We start from the raw sequence: 13,390 nt of genomic DNA, 5'->3' as shown, positions 1-13,390 counted from the left end.
GGAGTCGCCTTGCGACAGAAAAAGTTTTGTATTGTCGTGCTTTTTTGTCTTTCTTAGCGTGTTTAGTGAATATGTTGTGTCTTTACCGCAAATCGCCGTGCAGTGTTTGAAAGTTAACAGGTCGACTACACTCATACACTGACTCGAAAGCCCGCGTAACCTGGCGCTTCGAGGTTAATTCGTATTCACACCTAGCGATTAATTCCCTCAAAGCACTACCTGATCAGGGTCATTGATTTCATTTGCTCGGCAAGCGAGTCAATCAACGATGTAAAACTGTGAATTGCTAATATTGTCCCTCTCGGCGAGAATGCTCAGAGAAATCTCTTCAGGGTTGTTCAAAACAGATTCACATGCTTAGATTACCCTTTATCTGCATTACTGGACAGACCCGATAGAGATTGTTCGTTCTACTCAGGTCAATTATACCTGATTGGAAGAAGAGATCATCAAAAGAATGGTCATGATTCAGATCTTCATAAAGAGGCCAAATTATGTGCAATATGCAATGCCCAAAAGAAGCGGCTTCCCAAGGCTCAGACGCTTGAATGCTCAAACGCTCAGGACTAAGCCCTTGCGTGTTGGCAGCAGAAAAAATCCCCCTAAGGGATCGACAACGACGAAGAACAAAAGATAGAAATCCTCCCTGTATTTCAGCATCTACTGCACCTTGGGCAAGTCGGCCGAAAGAGGCAGCTTGCGCGAAGAGTTGCCAACGTACACCTTCTTCTGGGCGTCGGAAATGACCCAGTTCTGAGATGGAACGTCCCAGTTGGACAGGTCACGGCGAGTCAGGGTTGCGGTCCAAAGGAGCTTCTGGCCAGGGGCAATGCTGACTCGGTCGAAGGCACGCAGAACCTTGACGGGGTCGTCGGCGCCGCCGAGAGAGACGTACTGCAGAAGTTAAGGTTAGCACGAAGATTCGTCGCCATGCTTTTTGGGGAAGAGAGTGGGAAAGCGGCCTGGGTCGGTAAAATACTTACAAGCTGGGGGACCTCATCACCGGCGACGGAGCCGGTGTTAGTGATTGTGGCGGTCACCTCAATGAGGTCCTCGAACAAGCCAGGGTTGCCGCCTGAAGGACCGCTGGCGGGGAGAAGCTCTTGTGGGCAGCTGTCGGTGGCATGAGGAGGGATGTAATCCGTGGCGTTCATACCATAGTCGGGGTCATTGGCAGATGCCTTCAGATCGGTTGAGTTAAGGTAAGGGTAGAGATACTGGCGGACACGCTTGATGTCGTTGGGGAAAACGTATTCAGAAGCATTGCCGGGCCTGCCCAGCGAGGGAGCGGGCTTGGTCTGGCCTGTTGTAGCAGTGTAATTGCCAGCGTTCAGAGTCTTGACCTGAATGTCGGAGAACTCGAACTTGGTGTAACTCAGACCGAAGCCGAACTCGAAGATTGGCTCCGTGCCATCCTTGTCGAATCGGCGGTAATCAATCAGACCATCGGTGAAGTCATCCTGCGGAGCACCGTGACCGTTGTTGGGCTCAGTCAGGATAGGAGGTCCCCACTCCTTGCGCTCCTTGCCCCAGGTGAAGGGGGTCTTGCCACCAGGGTTGACACGGCCGTAGAGAACGTCGACCAAGCTGCGACCACTCTCCTGGCCAGGCATACCAGCCCAAAGAATGGCAGTGATGTTCTCGTTGTCGTACCATGAGTCGACCAGGACTGCGTTGGGGGTGTGCATGATCACAATGGTGTTGTTGCAGTTGGCGGAGGCGGTCTTGATCAGCTCCTCGCCATTCTTCCACAAAGTCATGTTCTTGCGGTCACCCTCGTTGCCGTCGACGCTGATGTAGCCCTCACCAGAGTCGGCGTTCACAAACACCAAGGCAACACTGGCGGTGGAGGCAACAGCAGCCATCTGAGAGAGGGCGCCGTTGTCTGTAACCGCGAAAACGTTGGCATCGCCGTTGCCGTAGTTAAGGACTTCGTTCTGAATAGCCTGCTCGGGAGTGATCAGGTAGGGGAAATTGGCCGTTCCACTGCCCCAGCCCATAGCCAAGGTTCCATTGTCACAGCCTCGGTCACTGCAGCCGTTGGCGCCGTAGGGATTGGATCCAGCATCCTCGCCGAGGATAGCCACCAGTTGTTCCCTGTGAGTCAAAGGAAGACCGCCCTTGTTCTTAAGCAGCACGATACTATCGGAACCAATCCTGCGGATTATATTGGCATGGTCGCGTTGAACATTGACTCGATCGTTCAGCTTGATCTGGTTCTCCTGGACGATGAAGTGCTCATAGCCATACTCATCGCGGGTCCAGGAGCTGAAGTTGGGAGGTGTCCGGTGACGATCTCTGCCGACTTTGTAGTACGCGGCCATGATACGGACGGCCATGTCATCAAGACGCCATTCCGGGATAGTGCTGTTCAGAACAGAGACAGTCAAGTTGGTGCCCCAGAAGGAGTAAGGGCTACCCAGAATCACGTCACCAGGCATGGACATATCGAGGCCGGCCAGAGCATCACCGACACCGCTGTGGTGCGCACCCCAGTCGCTCATAACGAAACCCTGGAAGCCGAGCTCTCCCTTGAGCAGCTTGTTGAGGGTATAGCTGTTGGAGCAACCGTAGCTGTTGTTGATCTGGTTGTACGAACACATGACAGAGCCCACACCAGCTCGCACAGAGTCCACGAATGGCCACAGGTACAGCTCGTGCATGGTCTTGTCGTCGATGTTAGAGCTGATGCTCTGGGAGATGTTGTATCCGTAACCCTGAGCCTCACCAGCTTGGCGGAAGTGCTCCTGCTCGTTGAGGATGAAGTGCTTGGCGCAAGCAATGACACCAGCATCTTGAATACCCTTGATAGTCTCAGCTATCATGACACCAGTCAAGACTGGGTCAGGGGCGAATCCTTCCCAAACACGACCGCCATCGGGGTTCTTGCCCAGGGGACCAGCGACTGGGCCGAGCTGAACATCGACACCCTTGTCGCGATGCTCCTCGCCCATTGCCTGTCCACGCTGGTAGGCGAGTCTTCGGTCCCAGGTGGCCGCCACATTGACACCCGCGGGGAAAGCAGAGTTGTAGTCGGCTACAATTGTGAGTGATCAGTCCTTGTCCATGAGGAATGTTTCATCAAAGGTACTGAATTGGTCTTACCGTCACGAATACCAAGAGGAGAATCTTGCATGCACATTCCCCACATTCCAAGTCTATTGCAATGCTTCCGCGTTAGTATGGCTCCCGCCATGTGCTTCGTCTTTCAAAATTGTAGAGGCCAGAACTGAATCGTACCTGGGCACACCACCTGTCTCACCAACACATCGCTCTTGCTGCCATCTAGACAGATCGTCAGTCAATCATCCCGTGCAGATTGTGATTGCATTGAGCGGGTCCACTCACCCGGCACCAGTAGTGATGTTGACCTTCTCGGCCAGAGTCAACCCAGAAACAAAGTCTACGGCTTTCCTGTAGGCCTCGGCCCAGTCGCCCTCACCGGTTGCCCATGGAGAAGGATAGAATGGGGGAGAGTAAGCTAGTTCCTATGCGTTGAGATACTTTCTGTTAGATCCCATCGATGAACAAAGCTCAAGTTTCGTGCTCATTGAAAGTCAAATCCTCAATAACGAGTCAACGCACCTTTGCGCTGGCAACCGTAGCGGCCGCAAGCACTGTGGCTTCCAACCACTCGAGCTTCATGATTGCAGGTCAATGGCGGGGATTCGAAGGTGAGTTCAGAAACTCTCCACAAGGCTGAATCGGCCGAACCCGTCCACAATCTCTATTTGGGTGAAGGGTGAAGCTGAGATTCAACTTTGAACTGGAGAATCACGGGTAAAGAAAAGTTTGGAGGGGAAGAGGAGAGATTGGATTGTATTTAAAGTGATGAAAGGGGTATCGATCATCAAGTCCGAGTCAGTGGAGGATGATTGGCGTTGCCCGTAATTTCCCTTTTTTGAACTCAGGAACTGAACTCTGACCATCGGACTCCTCACCTCGTCCTTTTCCTTGCGGGGAAGAGAGAGAGAGAGAGACCAGCAGCAGAAGATGTGGGGAACAAACAAGAGAAACGGCAAGGATCGTCAACGCCCCGAATACTGGGCCGGACTGGACGAGGATTCGGAGAATCAACAGATCGAGGTGGCTGGGCGCCTCAGTCTCAGAACAATTTGCGTGGTAGTGCCGATGAACTACTCTGCTGGAGCTTCGTGCTGGAGCTGTGTCGGATTCGATTCTTGTAAATTCGGGAGTAGAAGTGGGTGAGCTGCTGCTGCTACCGTCGTAGTATGGCAGGCACATGATGTCCTGCATCAGCTAACATGCCTTATACTACGCTACCTGGCAGGCTACTTCATGCACAGTGACACCATTCCTGCATCCTGTTCTCCTGCAGAGAGTACGACTGCCAGTCCGGTTGACAGACCTGACTATGGACCTTAAGAGAGCAACCATCCGAGTCGGTTTCAAGAGGTAGCCCTCTTCCCCCATCTCACTTGTTGACATTGATCCATGTTGACACTGGATGCCGAGGCCCCTCTCTTCCATCTCTCCTTTCACACCGCAAATCAAAGTACAATCTTGGTCCTGGTCCTCCCCGAGGCCGCCGAGATGGGCAGGACCTTCCTCTGTTGAGGCGAGCGAGAGGCCGAGTGTCCACTGCCGAAAGCTGAGATTCCAGAATCATTCTACCGATTCGACAGAAGCAGCGTGGGGAAACCCCATCGCGGCACAATCATCCTGCAGTGCTAGGCCAGATCGATTGGGGTAAACTTCGGCAGTACGCCTCTCGACCGCGACTTGCCGTGATTGTTCTTCGCTTTCGTTCTTCAATCCCGTTAATTCCCCGGCCGGCTGCCTAAAGAACCAGGATTGACTGCGACACCGTTGCATAGTTTGCACACCGTTGGATCAGATGACAGGTCTGACCGACTGCACGTCAGGTCGATAATAATGAGGGGACTAAACTCCACATCATTATCAGTGAATGCGATCCCCCACACTGCTACTCGCAAAAACTCTCTCGCTTGGGCCTCCCAGTGAATTGGTCGAGCTGCGAGACATACTACTGTACTGCCAACCTTCACGACGCCCCTTGTTACAGGACAATTCACGTGAACCTGGCGATCGCGCCGAAAGATGTTGCGAGCAGTCATAATCTACAGTGCAAGCAAGTCGAGACTCATGCGAAGGACCTAGGAACAACACTGGACAGTGGACAGTGGACACAGTAAACACTCAACGAGTCAACAGACTCAACACAGTCACACAACTTGGTACTTACAACACTAGCCATGGTCAAAGCTCGTCCACAAGCCACGACAACCCCACACACTATGTCCGATGGAGAAACTCCTCGAAGACTGCCGTTGTTTCTTCGAATCTGCTGTACACCTATAGGCTTGCATTCCGGTGCTTCCGTTAAGCTTCCAGGACACCGACTCACTTGCCATCTAGGCACAGTCACCTTCCCGGTGTGGTACCTGGCGAATCCCCTGCCGCGTCTGAACTCTGGCTCGTGGTCCGTGGGGCAGCAAAGAAGACGGGGGAAGTTGGTAGATGAGACCTTCAGACCGTGGAAGCTACCCGATGGACCCAGTTTCTGCGCCAAGGATTGTCTGATTTGTTGACACGCACCCACATGGCTTAGGCTTAGTATGGGCTTTGCGCAATGCAGCGGAGAGACAGTCAGTCCAGTGCCACCGCTGAGAAGTCGTCATAGGCCATTGACGACTGGAACAACTCCAGCAGAGCTGCCAAGATGGTGATTTTCGGCATGCGTTTTGTCAGCAAAACACTATCGTGGCCGACTCCACAGTTAATATAGAGACTCGGCCCGGCTGGATCTCACACCGTGACCACCGGGAAGTATCTACTCCCTTGGCGTGGCTATGGGAATACTCTTGTTGTTGTGGGTGTCAATGTTCGCCAACAAAATTGTTATGATATGAGACATCCGATCGGCGGATGGTCAGGTCCGCCTGATTTATCAGCATGAAATCAAATGGGCCATGCTACATTCACACAACTCATCATCTACTGTAGCTATGAGCCGGTCTTCTTTCGACTAACGACGAGCAGCATGATGTAATGGGCTGTGCTCTGGCGCCTCTCCAGAATGGCGCCTCTTCGCTTCAGCGCCGGCTGCCGTGGAGACGCTCAGTCGGGGAATCTCCCCCAGAGTGCGGGGCTCCAGGCTTTGGAAAAACTTTACAGAAGCCGATTACAGCAGGGATCTCCCAGGGAATTTTCTCGGGACAAGACATGCGGCCTGGTGGACACGGCATGCTGCCACTGCACCCTTGAGAAGCCAAGGTCATCATCCATCGGGCATGACCTGTTTTCCCTGTCTGTCTCGGCTGTCCTCTGTTTACATGCAGTATATACCTCGGGCCCTCGCTAGTGCAGACTTTTACCCCGTCCCAGGCTTAGCTTGCGAGCGATCCGAATAGTAGCTCATATGGAGGCGCTCCCCTTTGCCCAATTTGGGATAGAGCATGACGCTATGAAATCTTCATGCTATCTCGAAAATAGAGAAAGCATCAGACCAGTTTCAATCTACTGAAATCTCACCGGTCGACTACTCGAGGATGTAGTATGGAAGCAGTATCGACTTGGGGGTCTAGACATGCCATGGCAGAATGGTGAGCTGCACATCCTGCAGGAACAGATCGATCGCTACTTTTTACCCCATCAATGAACCCAAAAGTGTGCTCCCTCACTTTCTCTAGAGTTCTAAACACTGTTTGTTAGTGGAGAACCCAGAGAAGTAAATAATCCCGCCCTGGGGTCTCCACCGCTGCAGCTCGCGTACCAGCTGATCTTGGGAAGACACCGCGCAATCGCATGCCCTCTTCTAGGCGTTTCCATATCGGCAAGACCACTGCCATCTTCTTCTCGGCTTTGACTCTTGGTTCCTTGATCATCGGATGCAAGCCGGCTTCACAGAGCAACCGACTGCACGCCGTGGGTCGGCATCGGGGCTCCACATGGGGATTACTTCCGTGTCCGAAAGGGCTGGAATGATGTCGCTGCGCGGGGACGGTAGATGAGCCATAACAGCTTTTGCCCTGAAGCCCATTTAACCGAGGATGTGACAAACATGCTATACGAATTCAGCAGGTATAGTTCAGCTGGAGAGGAGAGGAACCAAGGAATAGACGCGCTACTAACGTGAGTATCCGGGGCAAATCTCCGGGCTTACGCGAGCGGGAAGCTGCCCCCGGCCTCGCGCTGCAGCGGCAGGCTGAGTTTTCCGTAGGCGGGGATAACCATAACAGTGACCTTTTTTTTCCCTTAGCATTGTTCCTGGTCAAACCTCTCCCTGTGGTTTCTCTGTCCTTGTCATGCAATCTATTTCACACTCTATCCAAATTTGACAGACATTGTCGCTGTCGGAGACTCCAGGTCATACTGCTACCCAGAGTGACATGAAATCTCAAATTTTTGGCACTGGAGATAATCCTACCTCTGAGAGTTACGAATGTCTGAAGAACAAGTTCAGAAGATAGAGCTCTGAATGGGCAGACTCTGAAAACCAATGATGACTTGCGCGCCGCCAGGGTATCACGGTTATTCACATACTTCTAAGGATGCTTCTCATTTCTCACAGGGCATGTGCACTGTTGCTATCAATGTCAACCTCAAGTTCTCAACCGAGGTTCGACGCCGATTTCAGGCATGCAAATGTTCAAGTCCATTGTCCTTCCCTACACACGGTCGATACACTCTCCAAAAATCAGTCTAACTTTAGGTCTTCATCACTTCCTTCCAAAACACCTACTCACGTTACAAATGATGAAACCATCTCCTCCATGTCCAAAGTCTCTTATCAATGCTTGCATCGGATCAGATAAGAAGCCGTACTATTGTAGTGACGATCACGTGTCCCGGCACAGCATCCCTGCCAAAATGTCACACCGAGTCATTTATTGATCCAGAAGACTCATCCAAAAAGTCATTCGGAATGGATCAAGGATGATGACAAAGAGGAGGCAAAGGGATGCATACTTGTCGATTCAACTTCTAGATTCCTGAACATCCAACCATATCCTGAATCGAATCTTCGACAATGGCAGATCTGGAGGCCAACAAGGAGACAGTGAATTTACACAATCGCAATCGTCCAGACGTGAACCCCAGCGAACAGGATGGTCCAGTCTCGGACCCAGATCGCTGCATCGATACCAGTGGCTCCATAGAAGAGAATAAGCATTTATCCATCTTCCACCAGCTCGGTCTTCTAGATCGCTTTTTGGCAGTATGGATTTTTCTCGCGATGCTGATCGGCATTCTACTGGGCAACTTTGTTCCTAGCACGGGGCCGGCATTACAGAAGGGAAATTTTGTAGGAGTATCGGTGCCTATTGGTATAGTCTCCTATAATTTTTTTTTTTTTCAAGTTTCAGATTTTGAAGAGGCGGCTGGTTTTGTAAAGCTGTCAGTGGCAAGATGCAGAAGATGCTAACACTTCGGTTGTAGCCGTCGGCCTTTTAGTCATGACGTACCCCATTCTATGCAAAGTGCGCTATGAGTCGCTGCATCGCACGCTTCGCCAAAAGGCGCTTTGGGTCCAAATTGAGTTCAGTTTGATCGTCAATTGGATCATCGCCCCTCTCTTCATGGTATGTTAAATTCTCATCGGTAATGAATATTCTCTGTGAGCTCCAATTCGGTAAGCTGACACTCTTACTCAATAGTTGGCCCTCGCGTGGGCGTTTCTGCCCGATGAGAAAGGTCTGAGAGAGGGATTAATCCTGGTTGGAATTGCGAGATGTATTGCGATGGTGCGTCTTGATTTAAATCTTGAAGATCGTCGGATGACTCTGAGACTGACCTTCCATTGTTAAAGGTGCTCATTTGGACCGGTCTCGCGGGTGGTGACACTGAATATTGCGCTATTCTTGTGGCCATCAACTCGGTTCTGCAGATGGTTCTGTTTGCGCCTTTGGCCATCTTTTTCATTCGGGTAATGAGTGGCGACCAAATTCACTTGCAATACTCCCTGGCGGCGAGAAGCGTGGGCGTGTTCCTCGGCATTCCCCTTGGTGCTGCAATTGTGACGCGGTTCGGACTGCGCAGCCTCGTCGGAGAGCAATGGTACGAGAGAAAATTTCTCAATTGGATCAGCCCCCTATCGCTCATCGGGCTGCTCTTCACAATCGTTGTTCTGTTCGCCTCTCAGGGCCGGCATGTGGTACATCAGATCGTGTCAGTTGTCAGGGTGGCTGCGCCTTTGGTCGTATACTTTGCTGTCATCTTTCTGGCCACTCTGCTTGTAACGAGGCGTTGTGGCTTTGGATATGAGTTGTCGTGCACCCAAAGCTTCACAGCTGCGAGCAATAACTTCGAGTTGGCCATCGCGGTGGCAATTGCCACCTTCGGGGTTGACAGCGACCAAGCATTGGCAGCGACTGTCGGTCCTCTTGTTGAGGTCCCGGTCTTGTTGGGGTTGGTATATGTCGTCAGGTGAGCGCAACAGATGGTAGCTCGGGCTCTTTGACCACGATTGTACATAGTAATCCTTCAATCTGTTTCTCCTGTCCAGACTATGATCATATGCCGTTGCTGATTTCGTCCAAAACCTGAAAGAGCACTTGATTTTCTACACGGCAGCCATCTCCTGTTGCTCCGGCTTTGAAGCCAGCCCAGAGCATCTTGCGAATCTCGTCAATGTCAATACCAACTGTATTGTACTGGTTGATGAGCTCCTCGGCCATACCGCACAGAGTCGTATTGAGCAAGTCACCCTCGCCCGCGGGCAAATCATCTCCGGGGCCGCATTGGCAGAAAGATGGATTGTTTTCCTTCCGCTGCTGCTCTGCTGGATGTGACAGGCCCTCGGGCTGCTTTTGCAGAAGCAGAGGTCGCAATTGCGTCTCTTGCTGTGACTGCTGCTCTTGTTGCGAAGGCGGCTCTAGTTGTGATTCGGCTGCTTGCGGGTATGGATATGGCTGCTGCTGCTGCTGCTGTTGTTGTTGTTGTTGTTGTTGTTGTTGTTGTTGTTGTTGTTGTTGTTGTTGTTGTTGTTGTTGTTGTTGTTGTTGTTGTTGTTGTTGTTGTTGTTGTTGTTGTTGTTGTTGTTGTTGTTGTTGTTGTTGTTGTTGTTGTTGTTGTTGTTGTTTTTGCGGTTGCAGATGGTGTGTCTGTTGTAAAACTACTGGGCCCTGGAACGGCTCTTGCGAGCGCAGAGTTTTTTGATAATCGGATCTCGTAGGCTCGCAACTGCTGGAAGCGCAGCTAATAGGAGCGCAGCTAGCAGGAGCGCAGCTTGAGGGCGCGCAGCTTGAAGGCGCGCAAGCAGTAGAGACGGGAGTCATGCAACCGGATTTTGGCTGGTCATCAGGTACAGCCGTATATATCGTGGTAGAATAAGAGCTGTGCCTTGGGGTACTTGATGCACTAGAGACATTCGACACACTGGTGCGCTTGGAATCAATTCGTCGATCGGTCTCTGACAACCCCGACGGTGAAGGAGCTCTCGGTTCTGTCGGTCTCTGCATCGCGGGAATGGCAACTTTCTGATTGAAAGCCATACCTCGATGCGCAAGCTGAAGGTATTGCTGAATCGATTCAGCTGAGATTCCGAGGGATCCGAGCAGCGCCTTCAGTTGGCGGTTTTCTGCCTCCAATTTCTGGGTAGCCAGGCGATGCTGGATGTCCTTCTGTTGCGCATCATTCTTGTACGATAACAGGCGCTGTTCCAACTCTCGCACGTATTCCTGCTTTCGTGCCCGACTTTTACGTTGATTTTCGCGGATTCGCGCTAGGCGGTCGACATTCTTCAGCAATAATTAGACTCTAAGCCTTGAGCATCGCCTAGGCGAATGAATGACCATGAGTAGGCGACGCACCTTCTGGCTGCTTTCAACGTCCATGGCGGCTCGTTCTGCAGGTATGAGCCTGGACTGTCAGATTCGAGCTTTTGGAATTCAGTGATGTCGAGTCATAGCGTTTTCAGTACTGAGATCTTCTTCTTCAACGATCGGAACTGGGAAGCCTGTTCCAACTTCCAGGTGGCTGAAAAATCATGTGACCACGGCCTCCACGCCTGAAATTTTTGGTGTCTAGACCTTCACGTGCAAGGGAGCTAACTTCATTCAGGCCTAGCTCGTCCAGACAATTATGAGGGTCTCTATGACAAGACAACAGTCCTCTTGCTTCCATGCATTTTAAAGCCGGCCCAACAAGTACAAAGCTGTAGAGAGAACAGCGTGCAAGGGGCCTTGGGCTTGTCGGCGGCCTCATCGTTCCCGGTGGGTTCATCCCGTCCTCGCCGGAATGCTGGCTATAGATATTCTCTTCAAAAAAAAACATTGTTCTAGTTGGGGCTAGGTCAGATCTACTCCCGCCACGGAAGGCGATGATTCTACTCGCTTAGTACGTACTACGAGTACGTAGATGTACCATGTGAAAGACCGAGAGACGGTGCAAGAACCATGGCGAGTCTCGGAAAAAGATTGTATGAAGTAGACCTGGCATGTATATTAACCTTATCTATGTAGGAGCTCTGCGAATTTCCCGACAGAATGTTCTCGGGTGCTGTAATGCAGCAACGATGGAAAGGCGGGAGATCAACTTCAAGCTTACAATCTTAGTAACATTACTACAAAGCGGTAACATCGTCAGATGAAGCTAATGTAGGTGAGAAGAACTTTAAACCCAGTCTTAACGGGGAGGTGAGTTCATGCAGTAATAAGGTGGATGTCCAACCAATCAAGATGATGCATCGCTCTACAACTTTCTCGATCTGAGATTTGAAGTTCCCCGCATATTAGCAAGCACCAACGTCATAGGTAAGTTGCCTGTTGCACTGGCTTCATACTTCTCCAACCATAAGAAGCTGTTATCACGAGTTAAGACAACATAGCCTTTCTTTTAGGCTAGGCAAGTTGTTTTGTTCCATTTCTCACAAAGTGTGTGCCTCAACTAGGTCGCGCAGTTTCTTACACCCACCTTTAGAAGAGTAACCTACTTGAGACTTCCCGCAACAGCACCGTGGGCATTTTGCGATCTGTCATCTCCGGCCGCTCTTCACCGACTACGATCGCGTGTCTCTACTTCAGACTCTACGACTCAGATAATTTCAGTCCTGTCAGGAGCCCACTTAGCCATCATGGTCTCAACCCGACAGCATCCCAGCGAATTTCCTTCTCCGGAGGACGCTGCCAAACAATTTGCCAAGTCGTCGCCGGCGCCAACCACCGACGGAACGGCGCGAAAATGGGTCCATACACCATCGGTCGCGCTGACCATCTGGCTTGTCATATCAGTTCCTCTGGTGATCTGGGATACTGGCTATATTCTGTTGCGACCGCATAGCATGCCGGGAGGAAGCCTGCACTCACCCTTCTGGAAGCCATACGCGCTCTATGGATCAGTGGACTACGTTTATGGCTGGCCTGCATGGAACGCGCGAAATGGCTTTACGGCTGCACAAGGCATGATGAATGTGATAGAGACCTTGGGCTATCTCTACTATCTTTCGGTTGTCTACCGTCATGGTGCAACGGTCGCGGCCAGCCGAGGAAACAAGAAAACCACCAAGGGTCTACTCTGGCTCTTGACTGGAGAGAAGGTCGTCGCTGGAAGGACTGGTGCCGTGGCACTTCTCGTTGCTTTCATGGCATCGGTCATGACTTTGAGCAAGACCATGCTTTACTGTGGGCTTATAACACTTGACCTCGGAGGAATGTGATGCTGACTTTGGTATAGTGCTCAATGAGTATTTCTCAGACTTTGCCAATATCGGACACAACACGGCATGGGACACCATTTTCTTGTGGATCATTCCAAAGTATGACTATCGCTGGTTCCAATCTATGACAACTGCTATCCTCTTCGGGACTCCCTTTTCTGACCAGGTTCTATATTCTAGTGGTCTTTGGATTGTTTTCCCAGCCTACAGCGTCGTTGTTCTTGGCGAAGAGATACTGAGTGCCCTTGAACAGGCTCCACCACAATGGCCAGGGCGAACCAAGTCTTCCTAAAGACAACTCTTGTCCGTTCTTATTGGACGTGGATGTCAACAGCTGGAAAGCCTTTACTATTCTTATGTCTTGGGTACGAGTGACATTGACTCGATCTCTCGATTGCTGATTCCTTGGGCTTTTTACTGACTCGAGGAATCTGAAAGTCCTGGTGCAAAGCTTCACAAGGTATGCAGTTCACTTGATACTTTGCCTGAAGGGGTAAATCCACCTAGTGACCTCGAAGCTTATACTACTGTTAGTTGTAAGGCCTAAATATTGTATGAATACATGGCAGCAGGCAACGTCTGGTCGTTTCCCCACTGTAATCGGTGGCCTGGAAGATTCCATCCTGCCTAGAATGAAATTTAATCCTGCATGTTTTCTCACTTGAAGCAATAGCTACTTAAAATATGTTATCAGTAAAGCCCATGTTTCTTGGAGTTGACTGGAATGGAGAGGTTCGTAGTGCGAGAGTG

The 13,390-nt window shown here is 51.0% G+C and overlaps 4 protein-coding genes across 4 annotated transcripts; 2 read left to right on the top strand and 2 right to left on the bottom strand.

Moving 5' to 3' along the window:
* Positions 1-660: 660 nt before the first annotated feature.
* N7539_007175 (beta-glucosidase) lies at positions 661-3,645 on the bottom strand (the record flags this gene model as incomplete). The annotated part of the gene is made up of 6 exons (XM_056936776.1): positions 661-894; positions 984-3,037; positions 3,106-3,158; positions 3,241-3,285; positions 3,349-3,488; positions 3,586-3,645. The coding sequence occupies 6 exons, from the start codon at positions 3,643-3,645 to the stop codon at positions 661-663; spliced, it is 2,586 nt and encodes an 861-aa protein (XP_056787575.1).
* Positions 3,646-8,014: 4,369 nt separating this feature from the next.
* On the top strand, positions 8,015-9,415 carry N7539_007174 (arsenic resistance protein; the record flags this gene model as incomplete). The annotated part of the gene is made up of 4 exons (XM_056936775.1): positions 8,015-8,312; positions 8,425-8,567; positions 8,643-8,729; positions 8,795-9,415. 4 exons carry the CDS (start codon positions 8,015-8,017, stop codon positions 9,413-9,415), a joined length of 1,149 nt encoding a protein of 382 aa, XP_056787574.1.
* An 82-nt stretch (positions 9,416-9,497) lies between these two features.
* N7539_007173 (bZIP transcription factor) lies at positions 9,498-10,820 on the bottom strand (the record flags this gene model as incomplete). The annotated part of the gene is made up of 3 exons (XM_056936774.1): positions 9,498-9,911; positions 10,353-10,724; positions 10,797-10,820. The coding sequence occupies 3 exons, from the start codon at positions 10,818-10,820 to the stop codon at positions 9,498-9,500; spliced, it is 810 nt and encodes a 269-aa protein (XP_056787573.1).
* A 1,238-nt stretch (positions 10,821-12,058) lies between these two features.
* N7539_007172 (uncharacterized protein) lies at positions 12,059-12,932 on the top strand (the record flags this gene model as incomplete). Its single annotated transcript, XM_056936773.1, has 2 exons — positions 12,059-12,605; positions 12,658-12,932. The coding sequence occupies 2 exons, from the start codon at positions 12,059-12,061 to the stop codon at positions 12,930-12,932; spliced, it is 822 nt and encodes a 273-aa protein (XP_056787572.1).
* Between the last annotated feature and the right edge of the window lie 458 nt (positions 12,933-13,390).

This window comes from Penicillium diatomitis (assembly GCF_028827545.1).
Source record: "Penicillium diatomitis strain IBT 30728 chromosome Unknown utg000010l_segment0_segment0, whole genome shotgun sequence".
In the NCBI taxonomy this organism is placed as follows: Eukaryota; Fungi; Ascomycota; class Eurotiomycetes; order Eurotiales; family Aspergillaceae; genus Penicillium; species Penicillium diatomitis.
The sequence above is the reverse complement of the archived record's forward strand: the minus strand, read 5'-3'. Positions and strand labels throughout refer to the sequence as shown.